General features: G+C 45.0%; 1 protein-coding gene across 4 annotated transcripts in view; it reads right to left on the bottom strand.

Annotated features, from left to right (window-relative positions):
* The window catches only part of Cc2d2a (coiled-coil and C2 domain containing 2A), a 75,335-nt gene that overhangs the window by 35,937 nt on the left and 12,572 nt on the right, over positions 1-26,826 (bottom strand). For all 4 annotated transcript variants that reach the window (XM_050150061.1, XM_050150062.1, XM_050150063.1 and 1 more), the window contains 12 exons: positions 21,181-21,269; positions 20,760-20,861; positions 20,071-20,172; positions 19,006-19,179; positions 17,763-17,925; positions 15,373-15,512; positions 14,556-14,687; positions 8,321-8,530; positions 6,915-7,021; positions 1,999-2,139; positions 820-976; positions 99-337 (listed from right to left, as the gene is read on the bottom strand). In XM_050150061.1, the coding sequence (XP_050006018.1) occupies positions 99-337; positions 820-976; positions 1,999-2,139; positions 6,915-7,021; positions 8,321-8,530; positions 14,556-14,687; positions 15,373-15,512; positions 17,763-17,925; positions 19,006-19,179; positions 20,071-20,172; positions 20,760-20,861; positions 21,181-21,269 (1,756 nt within the window). The remainder of the gene's footprint in view (positions 1-98; positions 338-819; positions 977-1,998; positions 2,140-6,914; positions 7,022-8,320; positions 8,531-14,555; positions 14,688-15,372; positions 15,513-17,762; positions 17,926-19,005; positions 19,180-20,070; positions 20,173-20,759; positions 20,862-21,180; positions 21,270-26,826) is intronic.

Here is a 26,826-nt window from a genome sequence, read left to right as displayed (position 1 = left end):
GTGGTTACATGTGAATATGCTCCAGTGGTCATCAATGGTCAGAACATGTATGTACTTGGTACATTCCAATATCATGTATGGTTAGAACATGGTCTTACCTGGGACACTGGTCATTGGGGGTCACATTCCCTGCCAGGCTCAACTCCGGAACCAGCGTGGGCTCCCCTGGCCTCCTCCTGCTGTGGGCTACTCGCTCCCGCACCTGCTCCTCTATGACAGCTGGGTCAGTGAGCTCTGGGGGGATGGGCTTCTCGACCTCCTCCTCAGGAAAGTGTTCCTCGACCTCCCCCTCAGCGGGCTCTTGTGCTGTTTGCTTCTTTTTCTTCTTTTTGGCCCTCTGTTGGGTAAGAAGTGACCTGGCTTCCAAACGGTCTCCAGGACTGTCCTTGAGGAGTGCGGTGCTCAGAACAGTAGCTGGGCAGCCCCACCCTGGCTGTCTCCATCAGAAAGTCCCTGTGCCTCAGTTCCTCCAGCATAGAACACCTCCCACCCAAGGCTTCTGAGAGAACATCCGCAGAGCCTGCAGCAGGGGCATCAACACCCTCCATCCCCAGTGGCCGCATGGAAAGGACACACTTAGCATGTCCGCTACTGATATAAACAGTATTGTCAATATGGCGTCTGTGCTCAGCACAGGGTTGGGGCGGGCTTTTGAACAAACATATATTAACTAGTCAGTCCTTTTGGCCCCCCAGTAAGGGGGTAAGAGAGAGACAGAAGATCCAATAGGAGACCCCCATGTGGCCTGCTGGTCTAGCTTCCCTCCTCCTGTCTCAGGCCTCCCTAGGCAGCCCTACTCCAGGGTGATGTTTTACGAACCTGGGCCTTTCTCCAGGCCTTCCACTGCTGGTGCAATGCCCTGTACTCCTCCATCTTCTTTGTGTATTCTTCTGTGTGCTCTTCCAGCAATTCATGGATCTCAGCTTGAATTTCTGCTTCATATGCGTCCTCGTCTACTTTCTGGTCAACTTTTTCCCTTTAAGTAAATTTGCAAATTACAAATAGGTAAAGGAGTACATAAATAAGGCATCTAAGGCCATTAAAAATTGATCGAATCTCACAAACAGGGTGTAAGTATGGCTAATTCATAAAAGGCCCACCCTTAGGAGCAATCAGGGAAACAGAAGTTATACCAACAGATGTTTGACCCCCAACCTGGTGACAGGGACACTGGGGGAGGCATTAAGCAATAACACTCCTCTGGAAGGCATTTGTAGTAAGAATGTCGAGTGGAGAAATGTGCCCTCTAGAACTCAACAGTGTCCCTTCCAGATTTCTGGAAACCTAGGTGCAAGCACACTAAGAGGCAAGTCTGAAAGTGTATTCAGCGAAGGGGTGTGTTGTGTGTGCGTGCATGAGTGGCATGGGTACATATCTAGAAGCCAGAAACAGATAGTTAGTATCTTCCACTATTATTCTTTGCCTTATCATTTGAGACAGCCTCTCTTCCTGAAGTTGATCCTCACCAGTTGGCTAGACTAGCTGGCTAGGAACTTCTGGAATCCATCTGTGCCCCCATCCCCACTCCAAGCCTAAAATTCCAGACTCATGCAAGGATGCCCGGCTTTTGCCATGGGTGTTAGGGATCTGAGCTCAGGTCTTAATGCTTATGTTGCAAGCATTCTCTTGACTGAGCCATCTCCTCAGTTTTATAAACAAAACGATAGCTACACACTGTCAATCACTGAAATACACAAAACACAGAGGAGTAACTGTATTTATACAGTGGTTCTATAAAAGTGAAAGACAAGCAATATTAGAGTGTGCGTTCTTAGGGGTAATACACAGAGCCAGGCATATGATGAGGACAGAAGTCCAAACAGCTGTTAATGCTGCTGGGGAGATGCTCAGGGACTGTCAGGTCCCTGCAGTGCTCAGCCCAGGAAGCAGGTCTATGGCTGCTGCTGTTTGCTGGTAGGTTTTAAACTGTGTCTATGCACTGCCCATCTTTCTTGATGTATGATACAGCCCAATAAGCCGACATCGGAGAAGTCTTACTTTCTCAAGACCAGCTTCAGCGGTGTGTTTGTAAACCTCTGGAATTCTCGCAGTGACTTTATCTCTTTCCAAACCTTTATGATGGTCTTAAGCAGTGTCCGATCTTTCTCTTGCTCAGCATCACGCAGTTTTCGAGTTTGCCTATGAGACGGAATAATCGATGGGCTTGGATCAGTTGTGTTAGTTTGTGAGATGTTAATAATGCTTCACGGTTGCATATTGAAGTAGACAGCTGCAAGACTCACCCCTCCCTTCTACGTGGGGCTATAACACTGCAGCCCAGCTTCCTGGTCAACATCAACTTTCTCTCTTCTTCCACGGCTCTACCACAGTTTCTAGGTAAACGTGGGATTCTTCACTTCTCTAATTAATGCATATGACAGTTTTTTTTCTTGCTAAGAGTTTCCAGTATTCCTAAGAAACTGTTATGTTAGGAGCTGTGAGAGGAAGTAGAAAAAAAAGGCCCCAGGGTGAGATCTGTGTTTTGGAAGAGCTTTCTTTAATTTATTCTCTCTAGCTGAATCCAAACTTGATAAACGAGAGCATCTTTTAAAATTATTTTCCAGACCAGGCTCTCTCCAACTGACAGCTGCCTTTGTAGTGAAGAAAGGAAGGGACTAACGGGAGTGATGGCCATGGATTAAGAATGCTGGCATCCCAGTCGGCAGCCAAGCACTGAGGTCCCTCTGTGTTCGCCTGAGGTCCCTCTGTGTTCGCACAGATCACGAGTTCTGCTCAGAGATGATGCAATGCTGTTCCCTGCTTTGGAGAAATCTCAGTGCTGATGAGAAGAGAAGCTGAGGAGGTGGCATTTGAAAATGCTTTCCTCTTGGAGTCAGTTATTTAACCTGTGTTTTAATTACCTAATGCATTTTAAAGCCCTCTTCACCAATGGTAACCAAATTCGGACCTCAGATTCACTCTAGTGCACCGTAAATCAGCTAGTGGGTTGGTTTAGAACAGGTGCCTTGAGCCAGTCCAGGGTGCAGACACGTATAGAGAAGGCAGTAGCTCTGTGCTCCTGTGCTCTGGCAATTGCAGTTTAACTTAGGACATACACTTGCGTGATGACACGTTGGCATGACATAGGGTCAGCCTATGAGAACATCTCAAGGAAGCCAAGGCGGCAAGCACTGCAGAAATTAGCATCTCCTGTCTGTGGGCAGGCCGGGGAATGACAGTTCTACTTGGAGTGACTTGGCTGTAGACAGTGCGAAGAAGGAAGAAGGTCCTGCTGCCTAGTTGTTCAGTAGGTCACGGTGGAAAAGGGGAGGGCAAAGCTTGGTAGCTATTGTTGGGGAGCCAAGACTCAGGGGTCTCTGTTGTCCTTAGAAGACAGGAGAGTGACAGCTTGTTGGGAATTCTGGCTTTGGCATCTACTAGCTGGCCTTGGACAAGCCATGTCACTTCTCTGTACTCACTGGTAAAATAGGCATGCTAACAGAAGTCACCTCGCAGGCTTGCTGCGAAGATAGGCTAACACAGATGGTGTCGGGGACCCTAGCCTGGCCACCGTCCCACAGAAGTCTGTCATCATCAAAGGTCTAATGTTCCTTTATCCCATTATCTGCTACTTCCCTCGCCTTGTTTAAAAAAAAAAAACTGAAATAGCAAGTTAGTTTACTGAGTTATGTAATACCTTCAGATTTTTTTTTTCTTCTACTTCCTTTTTTTCAGGTCCCACAAAATAATTTCTCAGAAATACTGGAAACTTTTCTCAACAACAAAATAAATTGCCATATGAGTTAAATAAACCAAGACTCCCAGAAGAACGTTTAATGAGAAATGGCGGCAGAGCTGCAGAAAAAGAGAGAAGGGCAATTGTTGAGTAGGGCACCCGGTCGTTACAATCTTGCGTGGGTCAGCAGGTCTGCGGTGTGGACAGGGTACCCAGGTCTTAGACAGCCTGCAGAACCACTGACCTCTGTGAATCCACAGGAGAGGATGCATTTTAGGAGAGAAGGTGGGTTTTAAAAGGCTAAAACCACACTCAGGCATTTTTACAGTTCTGTTAGCTAGGCAGAGGAGGTAGAATGGACCAGTGGACCAAGGACAATAAGGACAACTACGTCATCAAGGAAGGGATTTCTAAATAGCCAATGCAGGTGGGGCTGAGAGTCAACGTCCATGAGCTGAGAGGCCTGCAGAGGTCTCAGGGGCTGCAGCAAAATCTGCCTCAGAGGCAGGTGAGTGAGCGAGGGGCAGGGCCATGAGTGGAGATGGTACGGATGCGAGTGCTTTGTAGAAATTAGGCCATAGACAGGATTATGATGCAGAGGTTTATTTATGATGCAGAGGTTTAGCTGGATGGCACTTGTAGCCCTTGAATTCTTATTTGCTCCAAAGGGAGCACATCTAGTGTGAAGCGCTGGTAGAGAGCTCAGATCTCTCATAGCAACATATGGCAACCATGATCCCTACCTTAGCAACATATTGTAACCATGATCCCTACCTTAGCAACACATGTCATCCATGATCTTTGCCTTAGCAACACATGGCATCCATGATCCCTGCCTTAGCAACACATGACATCCATGATCCCTGCCTACTTTCTGGCTCTGCAACAGAGTCTCAATGCTGCTTTAAAAAGTCAACTTGGAGAAAAAAAAAAGTCAAATGGAAAAAATGCTTCAGATGGTGCTGTTCCAGGTCAAGTGTACCAACCCAGAACTGGGCAGATGTCAGACAGGGAAGTCCCAGGGGAACTGGGCGATGACCAGCTGGTTTCAGGGATTAAGGAAAGGGCCTACTCCATAATAATATTAATAATAATATTACTATTATAATTATATAAAATACTAATATATTACTATTATAATATAACTACATAATAATAATAAATTAAGGAATAGCCATTGACACAAGGCTAGTTTCTTTGAGTGAAAACTCAAACAGGGCCTGGATCTTTTCTTTTACTGCCTCATGCATGCGGATGCTCGGAAGTTTCCATCTCTAACGGCTGTGGGGTAACTGTAGTGTTCTGTCCTTGAGGCCTCCTCACATACAGGTCGGCTGTTTTTCAGGGAGATTTGTCAGTACAGTTCTCAGGGAAACCAAGACTGTTTTGAAGTCAGCTTTATCATGTTTCTCCTAGACTTTCACCTCCCCCACCTCTCTGTATGTCACTGTCTACTTCCTCCTCTTCCTGTCTCTGTCTCTCTTCAGCCCATCACTGTTTTTATACCCACACTACACTAAAATTATCCTCATGTAGAGGCCGTGATGATTTTAATATAAGGAATAATTTTAGAAGACTGTGTATGCCTGTACCTCCAGCATTGAGGCAGGAGGATTGTCACAACTTTGAGACCAGGCTTGTCTACATAATGAGTAAGACTTTGCTGAACCCAACATAACTATAACAATAATAATAATACTTTCCATTTTAAGCATACTTTTCATTCCTTCCCAGTATATAAACTGCACTAATTCCCACTTTGCGAGAAGAATTTCCAATTCATGCCTAGATTGGAGAAAGAAAAACATACGTTGAAACTCCATGATTTATTACTTTCTGTTCTAAGAATTTGTTCTGTAGAAATACCGACACACTCACACACAGATTTAGGGAGTTTAATTATTGCACAATTTAAATATTAATGAGTAATGCCTGTCACTGGAGACTTCACACTGTACAATAAATGTATTATAATAAATGGTGGCCTTTGGACAATAGAGACAGATGTGTGGTGAGAGGAAAAGAGCCAAGATACAGGGCACATAAAAAATGTGGGTGACAGAATAGAATACGAAAGAATTCTCCAAAACAATAACACGCATGCTCACAGAAACCCACGGGTAAACACTCGCAGCATATGGAACCAGCAAGAAACTGTTCCCCAGGACTTTCCCTGAGGGGGTAGGAATTTCATATTCTGTATTTCCTTATTTAGGAGCAATGATCATTTTGAATTTTAAAATTATGAATAACTCAAAGGAACAGGAAAGTGTAGACACTGAACGTGATGCTGCCACTGCAGCTGCTCTCAGTTACTCAGGTTTTTTTTTTTTTTCAATGAAATGTAATGAGGACAACTAAAGCCAACCCCAACCTTACACCTCTTCCTGCCCTCCCAGAACACAGAATGGGGTGTGTACCTGTTCTGTGTGCAGTTCAGATGTGTCGCCCATGACAAATGAGGATTGTTCATGTGTTCTTACTGCTCCGTGGGCCACACCACAGAAAACAGTCTGTGGGGTCATCACAGGCTGCCTTCCAGCTTCACCCATGGGGGAGCATGGTACCAGGCTCATCCATCGTAAATGGTGCTACAGATGTCGGTGTCTGTACAGATGCGATCCTGGTAGCACTGGGTTATCTCTACACCTCGCTTTTGTGAGCAATGCTGCACACATCCTGGCATGTGTCTCACTGTGACATAGCAACGAGGTCCTCAGAAACTCTGGGTTCCATATGGTGGGCACCTTTTTGTGCTAGACTAATTTTTAATTTTTTTTTTATAATTCCACATCATACTTTTTATTCTTACTCCTTTGGCCTTCATACCTTCCCTGTCAGCTCTGTACCCTCCCACAAATTATGTTCATGACCCTCCAAGATCAACCAGGGCCATCTGCATGACTGTGGGGTTGGAGCCTGGCGGCCTCATCTGTGGGTGCCTAACCAAAGACAGTGTTCCCTCCTCTCCCCAGAATCTATATTTAGCCAACAGTTCAGAGGTAAGGGAGGTAGGGCCTGTGAGCCCCTCCCTCTTCCTTTATTGATTGCTAATCTTCACATCCTTGTTCCTATTGTTAGACTTGAAATTCTGCATTCATATTTTAGATTATTAGTATCATTGTTTCATTTGGCAGAAATTCACATGAATTGAGTACATTTTAAAAAGTCTGGAAATAGGAACTGTAAATACACATCTAATAGGGAAGAGGGGGTGCTTGAAAACTTTATTACTCACCGAATTTCAGATTTATAGTCATTGATGGTTTTCTGGGTTGTGTCAAGGGACTGATGAGGTGTCTCTGGGTTCAGTTCAGTCTGAACAGCCTTTCTGAGCGCTTGAAGCTTAGCAAGATAGGGGGAGAAGTTTTGTGTCAGAAACGTTGACATCCTGAGTGAAATGGTGAGAGCGCTTCTGTGGACACTCAAGGATCGGGGCATCTCCTGACTTTCACCGAAACCACCAAACCCAACACTGACAAAGAATTGATGCTTCCATTTCTTATGAATCTGGAATTCTGTGGAACAGTGTTTACCCATCTTTGCTCTGGGACCCAGATAATCAGAATGTTCACTAGAAATATAAATTTTACTGAGTGTCTCAGAAACAAATTTACTTTCAAAGATAACCCCGGGTCTTTCAGGGTTCTTAACACATACTAGTGTTCTTTTGATATGAAGAAATCGCAGAGCTGGAGGGAGGATTATAGAGTAGCCACTTATGCAGACAGTAGGTTTTAAGGTCAGGGCAGAAATCTAAAATTGTCTGAAGCCACAACTGCCAGGAGACATTCTCCTTTTTGTGCAGATTTTCCCAGAGTGTAACACTCAAACACAGGCCAGCTGCTTCAGCTGGTGCAGAGGAGGAATGTCTCTACGGACAGACACATTCGCAGGGCACTAACGGTCTCAGGATCCAAGATCACTTTATCACGTAATAACTGTGAATCACATGATATCCACTCCTCATGGATGGAGTCACTGGTAGCACACACAAGCCTTCCTCTTCAAGGCAAATGTGTGCGGCAGAATTTGGGCTCCTTGACGGCACGCCATCTGTATTTTCCTGTAATAGCAGAATTTGGGTTCCCTGACTGCATACCATTTGTACTCTCCTGGAACAGGTAACCCCAAATTTTCACCTTGATAAGGTCTAGAATCACGTGTTGGCATCTGGGCATGTGTATGTGGGATTCTCTTGACCAAGTTCATTGGGATGGGAAGACCCACCTACTGGGGGCAGCACCATCCCTTAGACAGAGATCTTGAACCACACAAACTGGAGAAATGGCTGAGTACTAGCCAGGATGCACCTGCTGCTCTCTGTTCTGGATAATGGATGCAGTCAGGTGCTTCAATTTAAGTTGCCTCCTAAACTTCCTCACCATGAAGGACTGTACCTTGAATCATGAGCCAAAATTATCTCTTTCTTCTTCAACTTACTCTTGTCTGGGCATTTTATCACAGCAACAGGAAAAGGAAGTAAGACACTTTCCTTTTGCCTCTAGGTAAAACAGTGTCATACACCCTGGACAGGGAGAACACGTGAAATAAGGGACAGAAACATTTGATTTTAGAAGGGTCCTCACTGGATTAATCAGAATAAGCTTCCCCATTGACAACAAACATGGACAACACAAGTACCTTATCTGTGAGAAACTTCGTCTTGTTTCTTTGCTGTCTTGCGAGGTATTGGTCATACAGCTGGGCCAGCTTGGATGCCAAAACATGCTCTCGGCTAAAACAGGGATGATGAGAGAAGATTAAACCCGAAATATCGATGTCCAGTTGGAAATTTCCCGGAGGGTCTCCAGATCCAATCATACGCTGTCTACTGTGGACATATTTCACTGCCTGTCAAAGAGAGCAGACTATGAGGTCAAAGCATAGCATACTCTTGCCCTTGAAGGAAAGGCTGTCAGGTGCAAACTATCATGGATCTTTTCCATGTGAACTTCCCTGTTTCTTGAAGTCTTGGGTTCTGCAGCTAATGACCTTGACAATATTTTCTAACATGATCCATTGCAAACCAGTCATTATTTGGATCACAGATGCCCCCTTGCTTGTAACGAGGATTTTAAGATCTGTAGCATGTGAAATAACATAGGGAGAGGGGTGGGGAAAGCGGAGCCCATTGTGCGGAAAACAGCAAGGGAATCCCTTGGTGTATAGTGTATCATATTGGACCGTTTTCTTTCTACAACCTCTCCCACCACTGATTATTGGAGCTGGTGAGCATCACGTGTGCTCACTCTCTCTTGGTTAAGGAGGAGGCTGCTTTAGGAAAGAGTACCCAATGCTTTCTGCAGAAGTGAGCTCTGAATTCTTCACTGTTGTTGAATAAATTAGATTATACATATGAAAGAACTTGGAAGCATGTCTAGCAATCCACAAAATGCCATTAAATCCTCCCACCCCCAGCTTTTTGTCTCTACAGGAGAAGAGAGGGAGCCTCAGAGACGCTGTGGTTTCCAGAAACTCTCAGAGCAAGTTCGGTGAAGTTAGCATCCCATCATCGACACATCAGCCCTTTTTGCGATGCTGTTCATATACAAACCACAACAGAAAACAGGCAAAAGGCAAGGGATGGGGTCTTCCTCTCTAGCAAAAAAAGAGGAGGGATCTTTGAGATTTAGTTCTACCATGTGCCTGGAAACCTTCCATGCTTGATGAAGCTGAACCTGAACTTAAGGCAGGGACCATCAGCAGCTACTGGAACACAGGCTAATGTAGATTTGGGAAATAATGTTTATTTTGAAAGGTACTGAGGAATAGTTAATATCTTCCTATTCAAGATTATGATATTTTATGGCACACAATCATTTTATAAGGATGTTTAAAAATGTAAGGCCTGATGAAAGAAGGAGGGGGAACTAGGTGGGAGAAAGAAGGGGTTTCAGGAGAGTCAGGGGGATAAATATGAGCACAATACATTGCATGCAGTTTGAAATTCTCAAATTTATAAGGTTTCTTATCAAGGGTACACTGAATGTCATTTTAAAGGAGAATCTGGATGCTTTAGTGATTAAATATAGAGCATACTATATTGAGACTCATAAGAATCCACAAACCCTAAATGTACACCAATAGCCTGCTCTTCTAGAAGAAAATTGTAGAATTGACTGGATAAAATGAAATAAAATATATATTCTTTTTTTCTGAATTCCAGTATGAAGAAGCAAGAACACAATAATCTTACCAGCAAACAATGGCTCAAATGAGCATGCTACACCCGAAATACAAACATAGGAAATTATGTTGACAACTAATGATAGATAACTGCAAAGCCAGAGACTCCACTAAATAAATGAGATATGTTTTTATGCACACCACACACATCATATGCATACAAACGCACAGTGTACACACACGCACACATAACATATGAACACACAGCATGCACAACATACAGCACACAAGCACAGCAAACAAGGACACATACAACACATACACACCACATACACATAGATTATGAGATGGAGTACACACACAAGCACACAATGCACACACACCACACACACAGAGAAGCAGTACACACACGGTGTAGAGTTCCCTTTTCTCTTCTTAGTTAGCTGTGGAATAACATTACAACCGTGGCTCTCTAATGCCAGACTCCCTTCTCCTGCACATTCCAAACCTCATCTTGACAGGCAATGGCCTTCTTTCCTTCTGAGTCAGAGACTCACTGCTACTTGATGCTGGACTTCACTGGACTGCAATCACCCACCGGTCTTTGTTGAATAAAGAGAATGATGCATGCAAAGTGCTGCAAGGTTCCACATGATTGACAGGTGCCCTTAAACATTTTCCCTCAGTCACCCATTTCTACAGATGAAGACACAGAGGCCAGAGACACACAGCAATTTGCCCAAGGTCCCAAAGCAAGTTCAGGGTAGAGTCGGGGCTAGATTCCATTGCTTCTGGCCTGAAGCTGGCATCCCTACTTGAGCCATGCAAAGGAATTCAGCGAAGAGAGTATGGATCGTGCTCTCCACAGGCAATGCAGGATGGGGCACCAATTCTGCCCTGGCACTCACTTAGCCTCAGAACTTGCAAATAAAGCATTTATGCCACATCAATCATATAGTTTTCCAGTTAATGTAAATAGCTTCTAAAGCTCCTTCCTGCAAAAGAATTGAGCAACTGTTCTTAGACCAACACCCCCTCCTCGCTGCCAGCTTCAGTCTGTGTCTGCTGCATTGATCATCTCTGAACCTGGAAAAATGCATGGAACTGAGAGGTGGCAATGAAATCCACACAGTCTTCTGACCACTCAGAAAACCTGCATTAATTATAGTAATTTTGCTGTATTAAGACAACTGCACAAATAAATGTCAATCACGGACGTGATGGGTGTTTCCTCTCTGGCTGCTAGTTCTGTCTCACTGTTCCCTCCCCATGGGAGTTTCCAGAGTTACAACCACTCAGGGTGTGGTTCTCAGGTTCCAGCCTGTGTTCTTGGGATGAGTAGGAGCCTGTGGTGGAGTGTTGTTATGATCTTGTAATGTTGCCCTGGGCACATTCCCCATGCATTCCTTTTCCAACTTGGGATGAGCTCATGGTCTGGTAACTCCTGTTTATCTCTCTACGGTTCAGAATCCCTAACCCTCACTATGTTAGGAGGAAGAAATCCTGAATCTTGTCTTCTCCCATCTGTCTATATTTCTTATAGGCTGAGAACTATCATGAAAGAAACAGCAACAATTTCCCCGAAGGAGAGAGTATTTTCAGAGCGTATTTCAAGTTGTGAAGCTGACATGATTCTTCATTTGAAAACTAAAGAGCTCTGGGATGTTCTATCGGGAACTCACCAAGGCCAACTGGCCTGGGTCTGAAAAAGCCCGGGTTAAAACCGGTCTCGCTGAACATAGTGGACAATGAGGACTACTGAGACCTCAAGAACAATGGCAATGGGTTTTTGATCCTACTGTACCTATTGGTTTCGTGGGAGCCTAGGCAGTTTCGTGGAGGCTCACCTTACTAGACCTGGATGGAGGTGGGTGGCCCTTGGACTTCCCACAGGGCAGGGAACCTTGACTGCTCTTTGGGCTGACGAGGGAGGGGGACTTGATTGGGGGAGGGGGAGGGAAAGGGGAGGCGGCGGTGGGGAAGAGACAGAAATCTTTAATAAATAAATAAATAAATAAAAATTAAAAAAAAAAGAAAACTAAAGCGCAAGGCTCTAGAAGAAATGCTATTGAGTGATCTGCTGGTATTCTCAATAGAAGCTTAAAGAGAAATACATATAGCTTACAAATATAAATAAATATAAAAATATATAATACACACACACACACACACACATATATATATATTACATTGAAGGACTAAAAAATAAGTTTCTACTGTCCTGAGAAAATAATAACGAAGCTCAAGAGCAGACCTCAGGTAGATACCACATCTTCTCTTCCAGGTCTTCCTGGAGACCATCCCATTTACAGGGTCCTTTTCAGGGACTATGCTGTACCACTTGGGCTACAAGCTGAGTGGGGATGTGATTCGTTTACAGCGGACTGGCATTTGTCCTTAGTATTGATAACATGAGATGTGGGGCAGGTAGCACCCCTTTTCTCTGGATCTGTCAAGCTAGGCCATGAAAGGTCATTCCCCCAACCCTACCTAACACATGGAGACTCCTGCACTGTCTACAAAAGGCAAGGAGAATCCGAGGAAAGAGGAAGAGAGAGGGACTCTCTGAGCACCCAGCCCAAGTCCTCTTGGCTCTGCTTTCTGAACTGCCTCCTTCACTTGGATAATTTAGCCCCATTGTGGGGGAAAAACAGAGTTTGCACTGGGCTTCTCACCGTTTACCACCAACGCAGAACTTCCATGAAGCACAGCAGATAGGGAAAGCGCTAATTTCATCAAGGATAAACTCCTGACAAACGCCTGAAACTGGCAGACGTCTGATAACCACTCTCAGGCAGCCCCCATCCAACACAGGGCCTTTAGCCTCCGGCTCCTTCTCTGTCTCCTCACACAGGGCACAAAGGCTGAGGGCAGGCTGAACGTTGCTAGCTCTGGGTTCCCAAAACTTAGTACAGGTAGTGCAGATTAGACTTCAGTTAAAGACAGAACAGCGCAGAAGGGTGAAAGGAAGGAACAGGGCTACGGCGGTGGCTCTTCAGTAACTCTAGCCCAAGCATCCTCAACCTTCCTGTGGCCGTTTAACACAATTCTTCGTGTTACAGTAACCCCCTAACCATAATGTTATTCCCGCCGCTACTTCAGAACTGTAGTTTTGCTACTGTTATAAATCACAATGTAAATCTGTGTTTTCCTGTGGTCTTAGGTGACCCCTGTAAAAGAGTCGTTTGACCCCCAAAGGGTTGTGACCCACAGGTTGAAAACGACTACTCTAGCCCACTTTGCTACTATCATCAGAAAAACTGCATTTCCTGTTATGCTTGTCCTATTTGGTATTTTTAATTTTTAGACTTGGATTGGTCCCCCTTAAAATGCGTTAAGTTGCATAATTTGTTTGAAGTTTAACTGTTTTCTTCATGTATCTGTTTGTATTTCTTTGTCATTAGTGACTTCAATTTAGAAGCTGTAGGCTATTTCACTTTTAAGCAACTATACATTTGTTCTTTGTAATGAAACACATTCATAAGAGCAGGGATACACCATAACTACTTTCTAAACATAACTCCCAAATTACCCTTTGTGTGGACATGCATCTATCATGGGAATTGACAGTCTAGTGGTTCAGTGTGACTCACAAACAGGAGCGTGGCTTTGCTGGGGGACGGTGGCTTTGCTGGGGGACGGTGGCTTTGCTGGGGGATGGTGGCTTTGCTGGGGGACAGTTACTCCTGCTGGGCCAGTGAGCATCTGAGGTGGGTCCTCTCGGTGTCAGGCGTCAAGAGCCCTTTAAGAGGGGGCTGGAGAGATGGCTCGGTGGTTAAGGGCCCTGGCTGCTCTTCCAGAGGTCCTGAGTTCAATTCCCAGCAACCACATGGTGGCTCACAACCATCTGTAATGAGATCTGGCGCCCTCCTCTGGGGTGTTGCTGTTTGCTGACACAGCAGATAGACATTTACCAGGTGGCAGGTGGTGGCTTGACTGTAGTGGCACTGTCCTGGGAAGGGATTCATGCTGGCCACATGGAGCAGGCCAGTTTTCTAAAGATGAGGTATTATAAAACAGGCCCTGCCACTTTGGTTTGTCTCTGTGGCTTCCGTTATCATCACATTAGCTTTCTGCCTATGTTCCCATCACGGTGGTGGCATCTGCCCCGAGGCTCGCAGCAGAACGGAGTCGTTGCGTGCTCTCTGACCCTGGGACTGAGATAAATAAACCTCTTTTCTTAGTGATGCTCCCAGCTTCAGATATTTTGCCACGGCAGCACATATGATCTCACTTAGTCTGCACAGAATTGCTAAGAGATAGACACAATTGCCAATTCTATATTATTATAGGCCAAGAATCCAGGCACAGGAAGAGATTGAGGACCAAGTTCATTCAATGAGGGCTAAATCAAGGACCCAAGCAGGCAGTTTGGTAGAGCACTTCAGACAGGAGAGTAAAAGGGATATCAGGGCAGTAAGTGTCCCTTAGATCATAAAACAAGAAGGAAGAAACCACCTTCTAGTAGATGTAACTAATAAAGAGAACAGAAGGGGCAGATGAAATGGGAAAATAAGAGCAGCTACCTTGATTACATACATAAAGATACCGACAGTGCCCTTCCTAGTCAGGACACCACGCCTGTGTGAGTTGGGATCACACGGGCTCCTTGGGCTTCCTGGGAGAGGTGACGACTTATTTGAAAATGAGCTAAGTGGAATGTTATGAACCCAACTCAAGCTATTCAGTAAGCAGGGCAGCTTCAGTTTCACCCATGAACAAGAGATTAAAGTAAACAGGACTTGTATACCTTCTTGTACAAAGTTTCCAGTTCGGCCTTGGTGTTTTGCTCCCGCGTGGACAGGGATGGCCTTGAGGGATAAGGCTTGATGGGACTGGGAAGTGCTAGGATTCTGCCGTCATCTCCGAACCACTTCCTCCCCTGTGGATGGAGCAGAGAGAAGGACCACATTCCTTTATATCTGGGCAGAAAACAGTTTGTGAAACATTGTCATACAATTTTTGTTTCAATTATATATTTCATGTGTCACCTTGAACAATTCTAAAAGTTTCTGTATTCATGAAATCGATTCTTCACTAACACCCCCACTTATTAAGTTATATTTAAGATAAGTAACTGGACTGGGTATAGTGGTGCATGTCTATAATCCCAGCACTTGGGAGGCAGAGGCAGCCAGATCTCTGCGTTTGAGGCCAGCCTGGTCTGCAGAGGGAGTAATAGGACAGTCAGGGCCGCACAGGGAAATTCTGTCTTGAAAAATCAAGGTGGGAAAAAAAAACAAGGAATCAAATGCTTAACAAGAATCTTATGTTCTCTTTGTTAAAGACTTAAGGGTGGCAAACCCAGAATTGAGATAATTTTCTATGTTGGCAATTAAAAACTTTTGGGACTAGGGAAAATGTTGGCACCGAGGTGGCAGGAGACGTGCTCTGATCTGTTGAGAGGTGGTGTTATTTGGGGGGGGGGGGTCTCAGAATGTACTGAGAGGCAAAGACGAAAAGCAAAACCAGAATGAACCAGATCCTCTTGACAAACTATAGAGGAAAAGAGTCTGGTGGATGATGCTAGGCGCCAGGTTCCTCTGGGGTGTGAGGTCTCCACTCACAGGCTCTTGTATCAGCAGTCTGTTCTCCATGATGTTCTCATTGGTGCGGGCCACCTCTGGTCTTGCCCCGATGTAGAGACCTTCATCTTCCAGGAATCGGGGCTGCAGCACGTTCTCAGGAAGCTTCTTGTAGGTCGGCACTAGGGAGTTCACAAATAAACACAACAGGCATGAGCGCCAGCCTCTCCCTATCAACTGCCAGTGGGGGATTACAACAAGCGCCAGAGATTCCATTTATGGAGAAAATGCCTTTTCCAAATTAATCTCTAGAAGTAGAACCAAGGAAAAGAGGATCGTGTTAATTTGCAACATCATATCGACCTATGTACTTAAGACCCAGAACCTAAATAACTCAGAGCCGAGCTCAGCAGAGAGAACCTAACATTCAGAGCCAAGGGCTGGGGTATGGGAGTCTGAGCTACTGTTTTTCAGCCTAGTGAATTCAGGCCAGGCACTTGGAGCTCTTTTCTTTTGTACAAGAACTCATAGTTTTTCCTTCACTGGGTTCCTGGGAGTATTAGATGACATCCAGTACAAGGAAATGCTTTGCAAACTAAAACACTCACAGCCTGGTAATTCAGTCAGCGGAGAGATTGGGGCCGACATAGGCAAGGACCTGGGGCTGTTGCCCGGCACTGAATACAGAACGTCTCTCTGAGCAAAGTGATAGTGACCTGGATTATTGGTGCACTCTGTCTGTCAGAAAAAAGCAGATCTTTGCTACAAGGGGCAAGGGCTAAAGGATGACACTAGAGACTGACATCTGGTGACAAGACATAGGGTTGATAAGCACTTAGGGAGGGGCGGGATGAACTCAGGGTACAAGAAGGAGTGTGCTCAGTTGCAGACACTTTGCCACCCTAGTGTTGGGAGGTGGATGTGCTCTGCAGGAGGAGGACACATGAAGCCATTCACATGAACTGCACACTATTTCCTTCAGAGATGTATGAGGTTACAATGGAGCTCAAAGTTTTCTGTTCCAGGTGTCCCTGGACTTGACCTCGAGTCCCTCCAGTATCAGCAGGGCTTCTCTTAGGAGTCATGGGCTTTACGTGTATGTGAGGCTGTGTCACCTGGGTTTGTGTAAGTACACAGTGAGATGTTCACACAACTGTAAAGTCTCAGAATGCATCCCAACCTTCAGCCAGGTATCACTGTGCTGAAGTTTGTGCGTACTGGGAAACAAACATGCTCCCAGAATGCCATGGTGTAGCGAGAGGGACACAGGGTAGCAGGGAACCATTCAGATCCCAGGGAGAAGCTTGGGGCTCCGTGCCGGGGAGGTGCTCTAGCAGGGCTTAGATTCTGTCAAGGCTGTGGGGCCTGCTGCAGCAGAGCGGACTAGAGAAGACAGAAGAAAAGGCAGGATGGGATGGTTTTCAGGTCAGGAGGGAACCCTTACAGGACTCATAATTATCTTACTCTGAATGACAAGAAATCCCATGCCGTCTTGCCTGTGTGTGGCCATCAAACATTGTATTTCCTATATATCCCAACCCCTCAAACCAGAAATATCCATTTCTAGAAAACGCTTCTCTGGTCCTCCAAAAATATGGGGCAAGCTTCTTTATCATTCTTCATTCATCTAAGACATTTGTTCATGCAATAAAACGCTCATTCGTACTAAACACCAGGTCAGTGCTAATCTGGTAGCACCTAAGTTTTTGTTAAAATAGTGTCGACTGCTCACCCAATCAATTTATCCTTATTTGTCATGGATATCCTACGGTGTCGGCAAGAGTAAAGTGAGGATGGCGCTTTTCCTGCACCCCTGGGGTAAGCGCACACCCCTATAAAAACCGCTGTTGTGTACAACAGCAATAGCTGTGGAACACAGGTTTGGGGTTAGGTCATCGCACTGGGCCACTCAGGAATATTGTCTCCTCACTGATGCACCAAGTTATCATTTATGAAACTTCTGTTTCTTCCTTTCTTCAGCCAAGGCACTAAGGGAGCCCGCTCCTGGTTGAAGTTTGCTCTCCACCCCTGCTTGGCACAGAGCTGGTGTTTGTGTGTGCTCAAGTGAGTGTGAATGTGTATGCATTAAGTTTCTGAGATGGGATGGGACCTCTCATGGAGCCTAGCGCTCACCTGGCCAGCCAGCTGCTGGGATCCACCTGTCTTCACTCCCAGCACTGGCATTATCGGCAGGTGCTACTGCGCCTGGCGTTTTACATGGATGCCGGGACCCAAACCCGGGTTGTCAAGCTTGCATGCCAAGCATTATATCCACTGAGACATCTCCCCAGCTCCCAAAGATGGTTGTGAATGAGCACCTCACATTCAAACCTAGAATCAGCTCTGGAAAGGGTCGTCTTTGTGCGCCAGGCATATTCCGTCTGCAGGATGTGAAAGTGTCCAAGCTGAGCATGGGGAGAAAGAGCGAGTACCTGCCAGCCGGCTGGGCGTGAAGAGGGTTTCTCTTTCCTTCTGCAGGCGAACGTGGGCACTTTCGTACTCTGCAGCTCTGACCGATACAAAGTCATGGGCTGTGGGATCTAAGCCCAACAGGAAGTCCTCGGCATCCTTACCATTAAGCAGCTCTTCCTCTTCCTGCACAACATTGAAAAGTGACAAGAAAACGTTCCACCAAGATTCTTAGCAGACGTGGGGAAAGAATTCCTAATACTGAACCCATGAAACTTAATACATCTTACAGCACAGCTGGATTTTCCAGGCTGGGGGAGATGGGTAAGTGGGTGGAGGTGCTTACTATAAAAGCATGAGGTGTGAAATGAGCGCATCTGTAGTTGTAGTACTCCCACAGGGAGACGGGATGCAGGGACAGAAGCCCTGAAGGGTCACTGAACAACCAGCCTGGCACACACAATGGACAGACATCATGGATCCTGTCTCAAGCAAGGTGGAAGGGGATGGGAGACTCTGAAGACCTCTGGCCTACACACAGGGACTGTGGAACAAACCTACCCACATTCACACACACACACACACACACACACACACACACACACACACACTGTATTTCCTTTGCTTCAGATGAAGGTGACCTATCATACTTTTTCGTATTTCACAGGTGAGTTTTCATTGGTAACATTTGCTATTCCACCTGGAAAACTGAGTAGCAGAGGAAGCCAACTAAGAAGCGGTAACCCAAACAACAGTAATCCTGAAATTAAGTGTCTCACAGCCTTTGAAGATGCTTATTTGATAACATTTACTTAAAGAACCTGGGCTCCGAGTTAGATAACAGAATAATTTATACTTAGGGGTGGTACTTGGCACAAAAATGGACTCTCTTGTAAGGCTGTGGGAGAGAGGCAGGTCTGTCTCATTTGCCTTCTGGAGTCAAGTCCTCTGAGTATGAAGTACAGAGGAAACACTGCAAAGTCCAGCAAGAAAACCCCCAAACCACGGTACTTCATTTCTCCCCTCACAAGAAAAGACCAACAGATTTAATCAAGACTTTTGCTTCTCAATCTGTGGACTGCGACAAGGGTTACAGAAAGGCAAGTGAGGTCAGTTCTCATGGCATCCTGGTCCTCCTCCTTCCAACCCAGGTATGGGTGAGCATCCTCGTGGAATGGTGCAGACTCCTCCCCTGCCCTTTCTCCTTCATCTGTCTTCCTAGTCCTCCCCCCCCCCCACCTCCACCACCATCACTGTACAAGATACCGTTTTCTCTGTTGTCTCTTGTACACTTGTTCCTTCTTCTCCTTCTTGGTCCTCTTGATGAGCTCTGGCTCCACCCTTTGCTTGAGTTTTCCCCTCTGATTGCTCTGGTTCAGGATCAAAGTTGAAAGTAAAGAAGTTATAGGCCTCTTCTGCAGAGGGGAAGCCGGGAGGGGGCTGAAGAGAAACAGACAGCAAGCAGCTTAGATGGGGAAATGGAATGAACCCCACCCACACAGTTAACTGATGCTGGCTTGAGCTAGGGCAGCTCGGGGAGGCCTGTTGACTGTATTGTCTTTGCTGAAGGTTCACTGAATTATAGGTCACGGATTTTAACAAGCGCAGGAAGCAGTGGTTGAGTATTTAAAATAAGTAACTACTATTATTTTTTTTAAATATTATTTTATGTATATGAGTGCTTTGTCTGCATATATGTGCACAATTGCATGCAGTGCCCACAGAAGCCAGAAGATGGCATCAAATTCCCTAGAACTGCAGTGACATGATGGTGAGTAGCCATGTGGGTGCTGGAAACTGAATCTGGGTCTTCTAGAATAGTCAGTGTTCTTAGTATCTGAACCATCTTTCTCCAGCTCTACTTTAAAAAAAAATGAACAATTACATCCCAGTAAATATAAAAAAGTACTATTTTTTTTTAAAAAAAAGTAATAGCTTTAGGAAAGGTAATTAAGGCATCAAACAGTATAATCATTGTTCTGTGGACCAATGCAGAGATAATTTTGTTTAACAATGAGAAGTATGGATCTCTTCATCTTTGTTAACAAGTGACAGTTACTGTTTTGGTTTTGGAGTTGGTACCCTCATTTCTTCCCCATTATGAAAGCTGGGGAACAACCTGTCATCTTAACATTCCCCGCCCTCCTTGCACCCCTCCTCCCTCCCCACAATGGGGCAGTATTTTAATCTTGCCTCCAGGACTTTAAAAGTAGAAATCCCCACCCCTTGCATGCGGAGCGGCAACAGGGATCAGCTATGTGGATATGCATCTGGGCTTAGAGATTTCTGAAAAGCAGAAAGAAACATGATTTTAAAGACAGACTTTCTAACCTGGAGTTTCGACTTGATTTTTCGTACAGAATCTCGGAACTTAAATCTTGAATGCCTCTGGGGGTCATCTTCTTGTTGAGTGTCTCCTATCTCTTTACTTGGCTTTATAAAGGGGAAGATGACATATTAAAGCAAAAGAAATCCAGAAATTAAGGTTATTCTAAATTTTTTAAGTTGAGGATCAGCCTTTGTGTTGGCTTAGTGGTTACCTTGACAGAGATTAGTGACCTGGGAAAGAGTCTTAGTGTTTAGTGTTTAGAGTCTAGATCAAATTGGTGCCTGAACATTCTCTCCCTCCCTCCCTCTCTCTCTCTCTCTCTCTCTCTCTCTCTCTCTCTCTCAGTGTTAGAAGTCAGATGTCTTGATGGTTGATTATTTAGGAAGGCCATTGTGGGCCCCATTCCCTAGGCAGGGAGTCTTAACTATATAAGTAATGAAAGCTGGCTGAGCATAAAGGAGCAAGCAAGTTGTGCTGGATCCAGTTCAGGAAGAAAACCAAGACACTTCCCACCCAAGAGGACCTACTGTGTGTCTGTTACTGATAAAAAATAATACGGTTAATGCATATTAACTCAGTCCATAAACGATACCAAGAACTCAGTTGTAGTTTTGTCCATTGTGAAGCAGGGGAAAGTAGGGCCAGACAGTACAGGAACCTCATGTCAAAGTAGAAAGAATCCACGTCTCACCTCTGTGCCAAATTCAGTCTCCGTTTCTCTCTCACTGGAACTGCGCAGGCGCCGGGGCCTAGGGGTGGGGGCATCCCGCAGCAATGCACTTTCCGCCTTGGACTGAAGACCCAAACAGGAAAGTATTATATCTAACAAATTATCAGAGAACCCCAGCCGCCCCCAGAATAAAGAAGAGTCAATAAAATGGCCACATGCTGTCCCACTGTAGGGATCAGGGCGAGGACAATGGCTTAGAACAGGGACGGCCATTTTCCGCTGTAATTCTCATCTGTGCCAATGTGAAGTATAGTAACATTTAGGACCTGAAGGACAGACTGAATCGCTCTCAGCTCCACACAGTTTGAAGTATACAATGCAAGCAAGACAAACCCTGGAAGTAGCAGTCAGTCCTGAAGGGGACATTCACTGTCTCTCTTACCCTTGCGGCCTGAAGCTTCTCCCTCATACGTTCCCTCATGGAAAATTCTGCAAAGCCTGTTCTGGATGTCGAAGGGATGGGAGGTAAGCCTTAAAAATAAATAAATAAGCAAATAAATAAATATTACTTTTAAACATTTCCCCCTCAGGAGTGAATTGACTATAAAAGGGGATGTAATTTTGCTCATAGAGGGCTGCACAAGCAAACAGACCTCAGTGCTGAAGTCGCTTTGATGGTGGAAGTATATGCCTTGGCTTCTTGGAGACTGACATGGAGAACTTGGCCCTGCTAGGGACTGTCATGTTGGTTTGACCAAGCCCAGAATGAGTGGCCCCTGAATGTTGAAGGCACACAGACAGTTGCCAACTCAGTCAGTGCTGAACTTCAACATGTTGCTTCTTGGGTGAACGGGTGGCTGATGCGAGGTCGCCTTAGCAGTTAATCCTTTCTTCAACTAGAGCAACCTTTGCTAAAGGCCTAGCTATAGCCCTTGGACTGCCAAGGGCTGTCACTGAGACAATGCACATATCACAGATATTACTGAATACAGAGGGGAACCACTTGAACATGTATACAGCTATTATGTGTTGGACATAGTGAATTAGCATGTGACTCTCCACAGCATCCTTGCTGGATTATCACCAGATCATAACTCCAAGATCAGGTAGGTGTTACCATTCCTGGGTGTCATTGTTGATGAAGTCAATGAGGTCATGCATGACAAATGACGGGCCTTCAGTCATTTTCTCACAAACATGTTTTTTTTTTGTTTTTTGTTTTTGTTTTTCAGTCCACAACAGAATGCTTGTGATTTGGTCCCAGTTCTGTTCTTTGATACCCAACAACATCCTGAGAGAAATACAGGAAATAAGATGGTACTTGATGCGTAGAATGTTAAGTTCATTGGGATAGGAACCTGGAGCAGTTAAGTTTGCAGGATTTAGGGAGTGAAGTGATGGGGAGCCTTTAATGTTCTCCTAAGGAGTCTTGACTCTGCTTTCTGTAGAAGTCTTGAAGCAGGTAGAGAGAGCAGAATCGAGGTCAGTAGTGTTTTTAGAAGCTGCACCTAGAGAGTTTCACCTAGCTGCACCAGCTAGGATGTCCCGGTGATATTTTAAGAAGAGAGGGAAGAAGAGAGAGAGAGAGAGAGAGAGAGAGAGAGAGAGAGAGAGAGAGAGAGAGGAATAAAAAGAGAAAAGTAGAGAAGAACATGGAAACCGGTATCTAGGATGCAACTAGTGGTTCTCAACAGCAAGGTCTAGGAACTTTTAGATACTGTAAGTCACAGCCAAACCTATGGATTCAGAACAAGTCCAAGCAGCGTGTGTTTAAACTACACTCTCTCGTGACTGGTCATTACCATTGACCAGATGCAAAAGCATCCACCAAGAGTCTTTCCTTCACGCTGCTCACATTCTAGCTAGGGAGGTGACATGCCATCAGGCAGAATTAGGAAATCTGAAAATCCTCTAAATATCTTTCCCAGCATAAGTTAAAAACCACCACAACAACATATAATTCTTAAAGATCAGCAATTGCTAACGATTAAAGGAGAAGGGACGAAGTCAGAGAAGCATAGATTTCTCGCCTTTGGTTAGTGTTCTCCCTCTCTCCTTAGATGCTCCACATTAACCCAGCCTCACTCCTTCAGGCAACTCTCCTGATTCTAACCTTAGAAAATCTGCTTCCTGTGTCTGTCTCACCGGGTCCTGAAGACTTTGAAAATGCATGTCTAAAATAAATCATCTATGCCATTTACTCAAATTTCACTGTATTTTCTTTTCTACCAATACTGAGAAATTGGCCCTGAAGTGACACTTTAATCAGAGAGGCTAGCATGAATGAATGGAAAACAGAAACCAGATGTTAGTGAGAAAGGACTTCTTCACATTTGATCGTTACTCTGCTAAGACACAGGGCAAGGTGGACTCATGAGGGAAGTGCATGCTTTGAAAGCCGACACATTTGATTTGCAACTGGTGTGTAATCAGTGAAATTGTCAGGATCGTATGTATCTTAGATGAGAAAGTAGGAAGCCGTAGTCGCACTGCATAGACATGTGCGTGAGAGGCCATGTGGTCACAGTGTGGGCCTCTCGGTCTCTGAATGTGGTCTGACCTTGACAATACGGGGGACCTGTATGCACGTCATAGAGTGATGGGGGATCACAGTCGAGCTGAGGCCCTGTGGCGAAGAGTGCTAATGTATATATAGCCCGGACCAGTGTGAGGTTTGGGAAGTAGAGAGTCAGGGTAAGAATCACACATTCCCATCTAGGTGGACAGACTCAGTGGGAGGATGTGGACCACCATCTGCTCCGAGCGGTAAGTGAGCATGCACACCTCACCAGAGCAAGGCCTGAATACAGAGCAGAATCAACAATAACAAACAACAACACCAATCCAATAGGAAATGTGCTGTTTGGGGAAGTAAGGAGAGGACTCTGTTATTCTTTATAGAAAAAGATCTGGAACAGCTGGCTTTACAATCTCATGAAGAAGACGCTAACTTGTTCTTTGCCCCCTTTTAGGAGTTCCCTGTGGGCTCTCAGGAACTGCTGCTAGGTTTGTAGTACTGGATTGAATTATTAAGTCTAAAGATAATTAAGTCTATAATCCGAGGTTAAGTCTGTGGATCCACAGCGATGCAGCTCACAGTAAGTAAGAACACAGGTTAGCATATGAGAGCAGGAACCTGCTCCGTCACTTGTCACCATTAACCCTCCCTAGACCTTGCTTCCTAATCTACTAACAGTGCCTGAGTGTAGGATTACTAAGAAAATTAAATAATACAGCACACATCAAGTCCCTAGCATGGCGCCTGCTACACCACTGCCTAGCTCAGAATGTGGTCTGAGGTTCTTAACATTTTCAGATGTATCTGATGAACCTGTTTCTCTACACACCCATCGTTCCGTCTGCCCAGAGTAAAAGCGTCATATATTGAGAAACAATCTCAACAAAATAAAAGACATATAACAGCCTCACGGCTGATGCCAAAGGTTTTTTTTTTCTCTATGGTCAGGACCAGAGAAAAGTAGTTTTTGCTATTTCAACATAGTCCTGGGACTCATATGCAGAGAAACAAGGCAAGAAAAAGAAATTAAAAAATCACCCAGATTGGGATGTTACTTTCAAATTACCTTTATTAAGCAATTGCATGATAAAACAATTCTAATGATTCCACAAAAGACGTTAGAGTCACACACGAATTCAGCGAAAGTTTCAGAATATAAAACCAACACACAAAAGTCAAAGGCATTTGTATATACCAACAACAAACAATTCGAAATGAAATTAATTAAACAATTCTACTTAGAATACTATCAAAAACTAAGTAATACACTTAGGAGGAAGTCACTTAGGAAGGACTCACACACCCAAAACTGAAATTCTGCTGAAAGAGATTAAAGGTGAGAAAAATAAATGGAAGGACGGTGTGTTTGGGGATTTAAAGGCTCACTGTCATTAAAATGTCAATACTACCCAGACAGTCTATAGATCTGTATAATTCTTATGAAAAGCACAATGATTTTTGTTTTGCAAAAATAGAAATGTCTACCCTACAGTACTTAACGTCAGAGGACTGTGAACAGCTAACACAGCTTTGAAAGTGAACAATCTTCAAAGCCTCCCGTTTTCTAATTCCAAAACTCATTCCAAAGTTAAAGTCAAAACCACATGGTAGCAGCATGAAGACAGGAATCTAAACCCAGGGAACAGAACGGAGAGCCCAGAAATAAATCCTTCACTGTATGGTCAGATGATCCTCAACAGATGTGCCAAGACCCTTCTGTAGGAAAGCACCGTATTCACCAAATGGAGGTAGAAAAACTTACACCCAGAGATAAAAGAGTGGTCCCGGGAGCTGCTGGTTCAGCAGGTAAAGGCACCTGCCACCAAGCCTGACAACCTGAGGTCTCGCCCTGGGATCCAGAGCAAAGGGAGAGAACTGGTTCATACAGGTTGTCCTTGGATCTCCACATGCTCACCAAGGCACAACACGCTCCCCCAGCCATGTAAACAATTTAATTTACTAATAAATAAGAGATGAAATCATATCCCTACCTAATAAACAAAAATGAACTCAATAAGGATTATGGCATTGAATTGTGCTGTGAATTCTTGGATAATAACACTAAAAATGCAGGCGTCAACAAGAAAACAATATGTGGAGCCACATCAAGCTTTAAAACATTCTGTGCCCTGAAGGAGGACATGGTCACCAGAGTGAACACAGCCTGCCGTGAGGGAGGCTCTGCCTTAGCAGAGCGGTCTTTGCCCAGCAGCTCTCAAGAGTGTGTTCAGGGGGTGAGCTGTGTACTGAAACAAAAAGCTCCGCTGACAGGACTGTATGTGTTGTGGAGGGGAGAAATGACTGCTCTAGATGGGAGGTCAAAGAAGGTCTCGCCAGTCCCAGCCCTTCTCCACCAGCCTCCTACATCCATAAACCCATGTCCACCTGGGTACCCAAGAAGCGTCTCACACTCTGCATCTTTGTTCCTGGTTACCGGCCCCTCACACACGTCCTTCCTGCTGTCCCTGTCCTCTGAAGATGGCAGCCCCATTTTCCCAGTTGCTGAGTCAAAGCCATGAAGTCTGCTCTAACTGGAAGCCCTTGTGTTGCATTCAGTGAGAAGAATATGCTTCTGAATTTTCAAGCCACACAATGTATGATATTTAGTTAGGGCGGCCCAAGTTGACAAAAGCATGTAAGAAAAAGAACAGCTACGTGTGTGTGTGTGTGTGTGTGTGTGTGTGTGTGTGAATCTTAGTCTGCTTTTCTGGGATTCCTAGCAGCCCTAATTGCATGTTGCTTCCTTGTTGTTGGAGCCACACCTTTCTTAGGGTTGGACTTAGGTCAGCTGCTTCCACAGGCCTCTAATGTCTAACGGTGACTCTACCTCCCAGCGCTGCCACAGTACAAGAGTGTAAGGACTGTGTAACTGGAAGAACGAAGCACATTTCCTGTCGGATCCACTTTGCCAGTCGTGAGGGAAGGGCCGTGGTTTTCCCCACTCTGGGCTCACAATGAATCATACTTACCGCATGGACAGGAGCAAATGCCGTGAAGTCCAAAGACTAGCCAAGGTTCTTTTTTTTTTAAAAAAAAAAAATCACGTTTACGTATGTATGTGCACATCCGTGTGTCTTGAGTGCAGGTATGCGTTCACCTCAGTGAACCCATTACAAACCCCAGGTGTCCATTCCCCCCTTCTACCTTTGAAACAGGGTCTTGTTGTTGTGAGTACATGTGTGTGTGTGCCAGGCTAGCTGGGCAGTGAGCTTTCAGGGATTCTCCCGTCTCCACCTCCCATAGGAGATATTACTTAGGAGTATTGGAATTACAGATATGTGCTGCCATGCATGCCTTTTACATGGGTCCTGGGGATTTGAACTTGAGTCTTCGCACTTGCACGGCCAAGGGCCTTTCTCACTAAGCCACCTCCCCAGCCTCCTTGCCATGGTTCTCAGAAGTAGAAGGTGAGTTTGCAGGGACTGAGCGTGAGTGTTGTGAGGGGTTAATAGCCTCAGAACTGTTCTGCAGTCTGACTCTTGTTCTGTTTCATACACACATGTGTCCTCTGGGTCACCCTTCTTCAAATTCTAAAATATCTGATTATCCCTGCTAGTTCTACTTCGGTTA

This window comes from Alexandromys fortis, unplaced genomic scaffold (genome assembly GCF_014885135.2).
Source record: "Alexandromys fortis isolate MF-2015 unplaced genomic scaffold, M_Fortis_MF-2015_v1.1 scaffold_0, whole genome shotgun sequence".
In the NCBI taxonomy this organism is placed as follows: Eukaryota; Metazoa; Chordata; class Mammalia; order Rodentia; family Cricetidae; genus Alexandromys; species Alexandromys fortis.
Note: the sequence above shows the minus strand (reverse complement) of the source record. Positions and strands in the feature narration are given on the sequence as shown.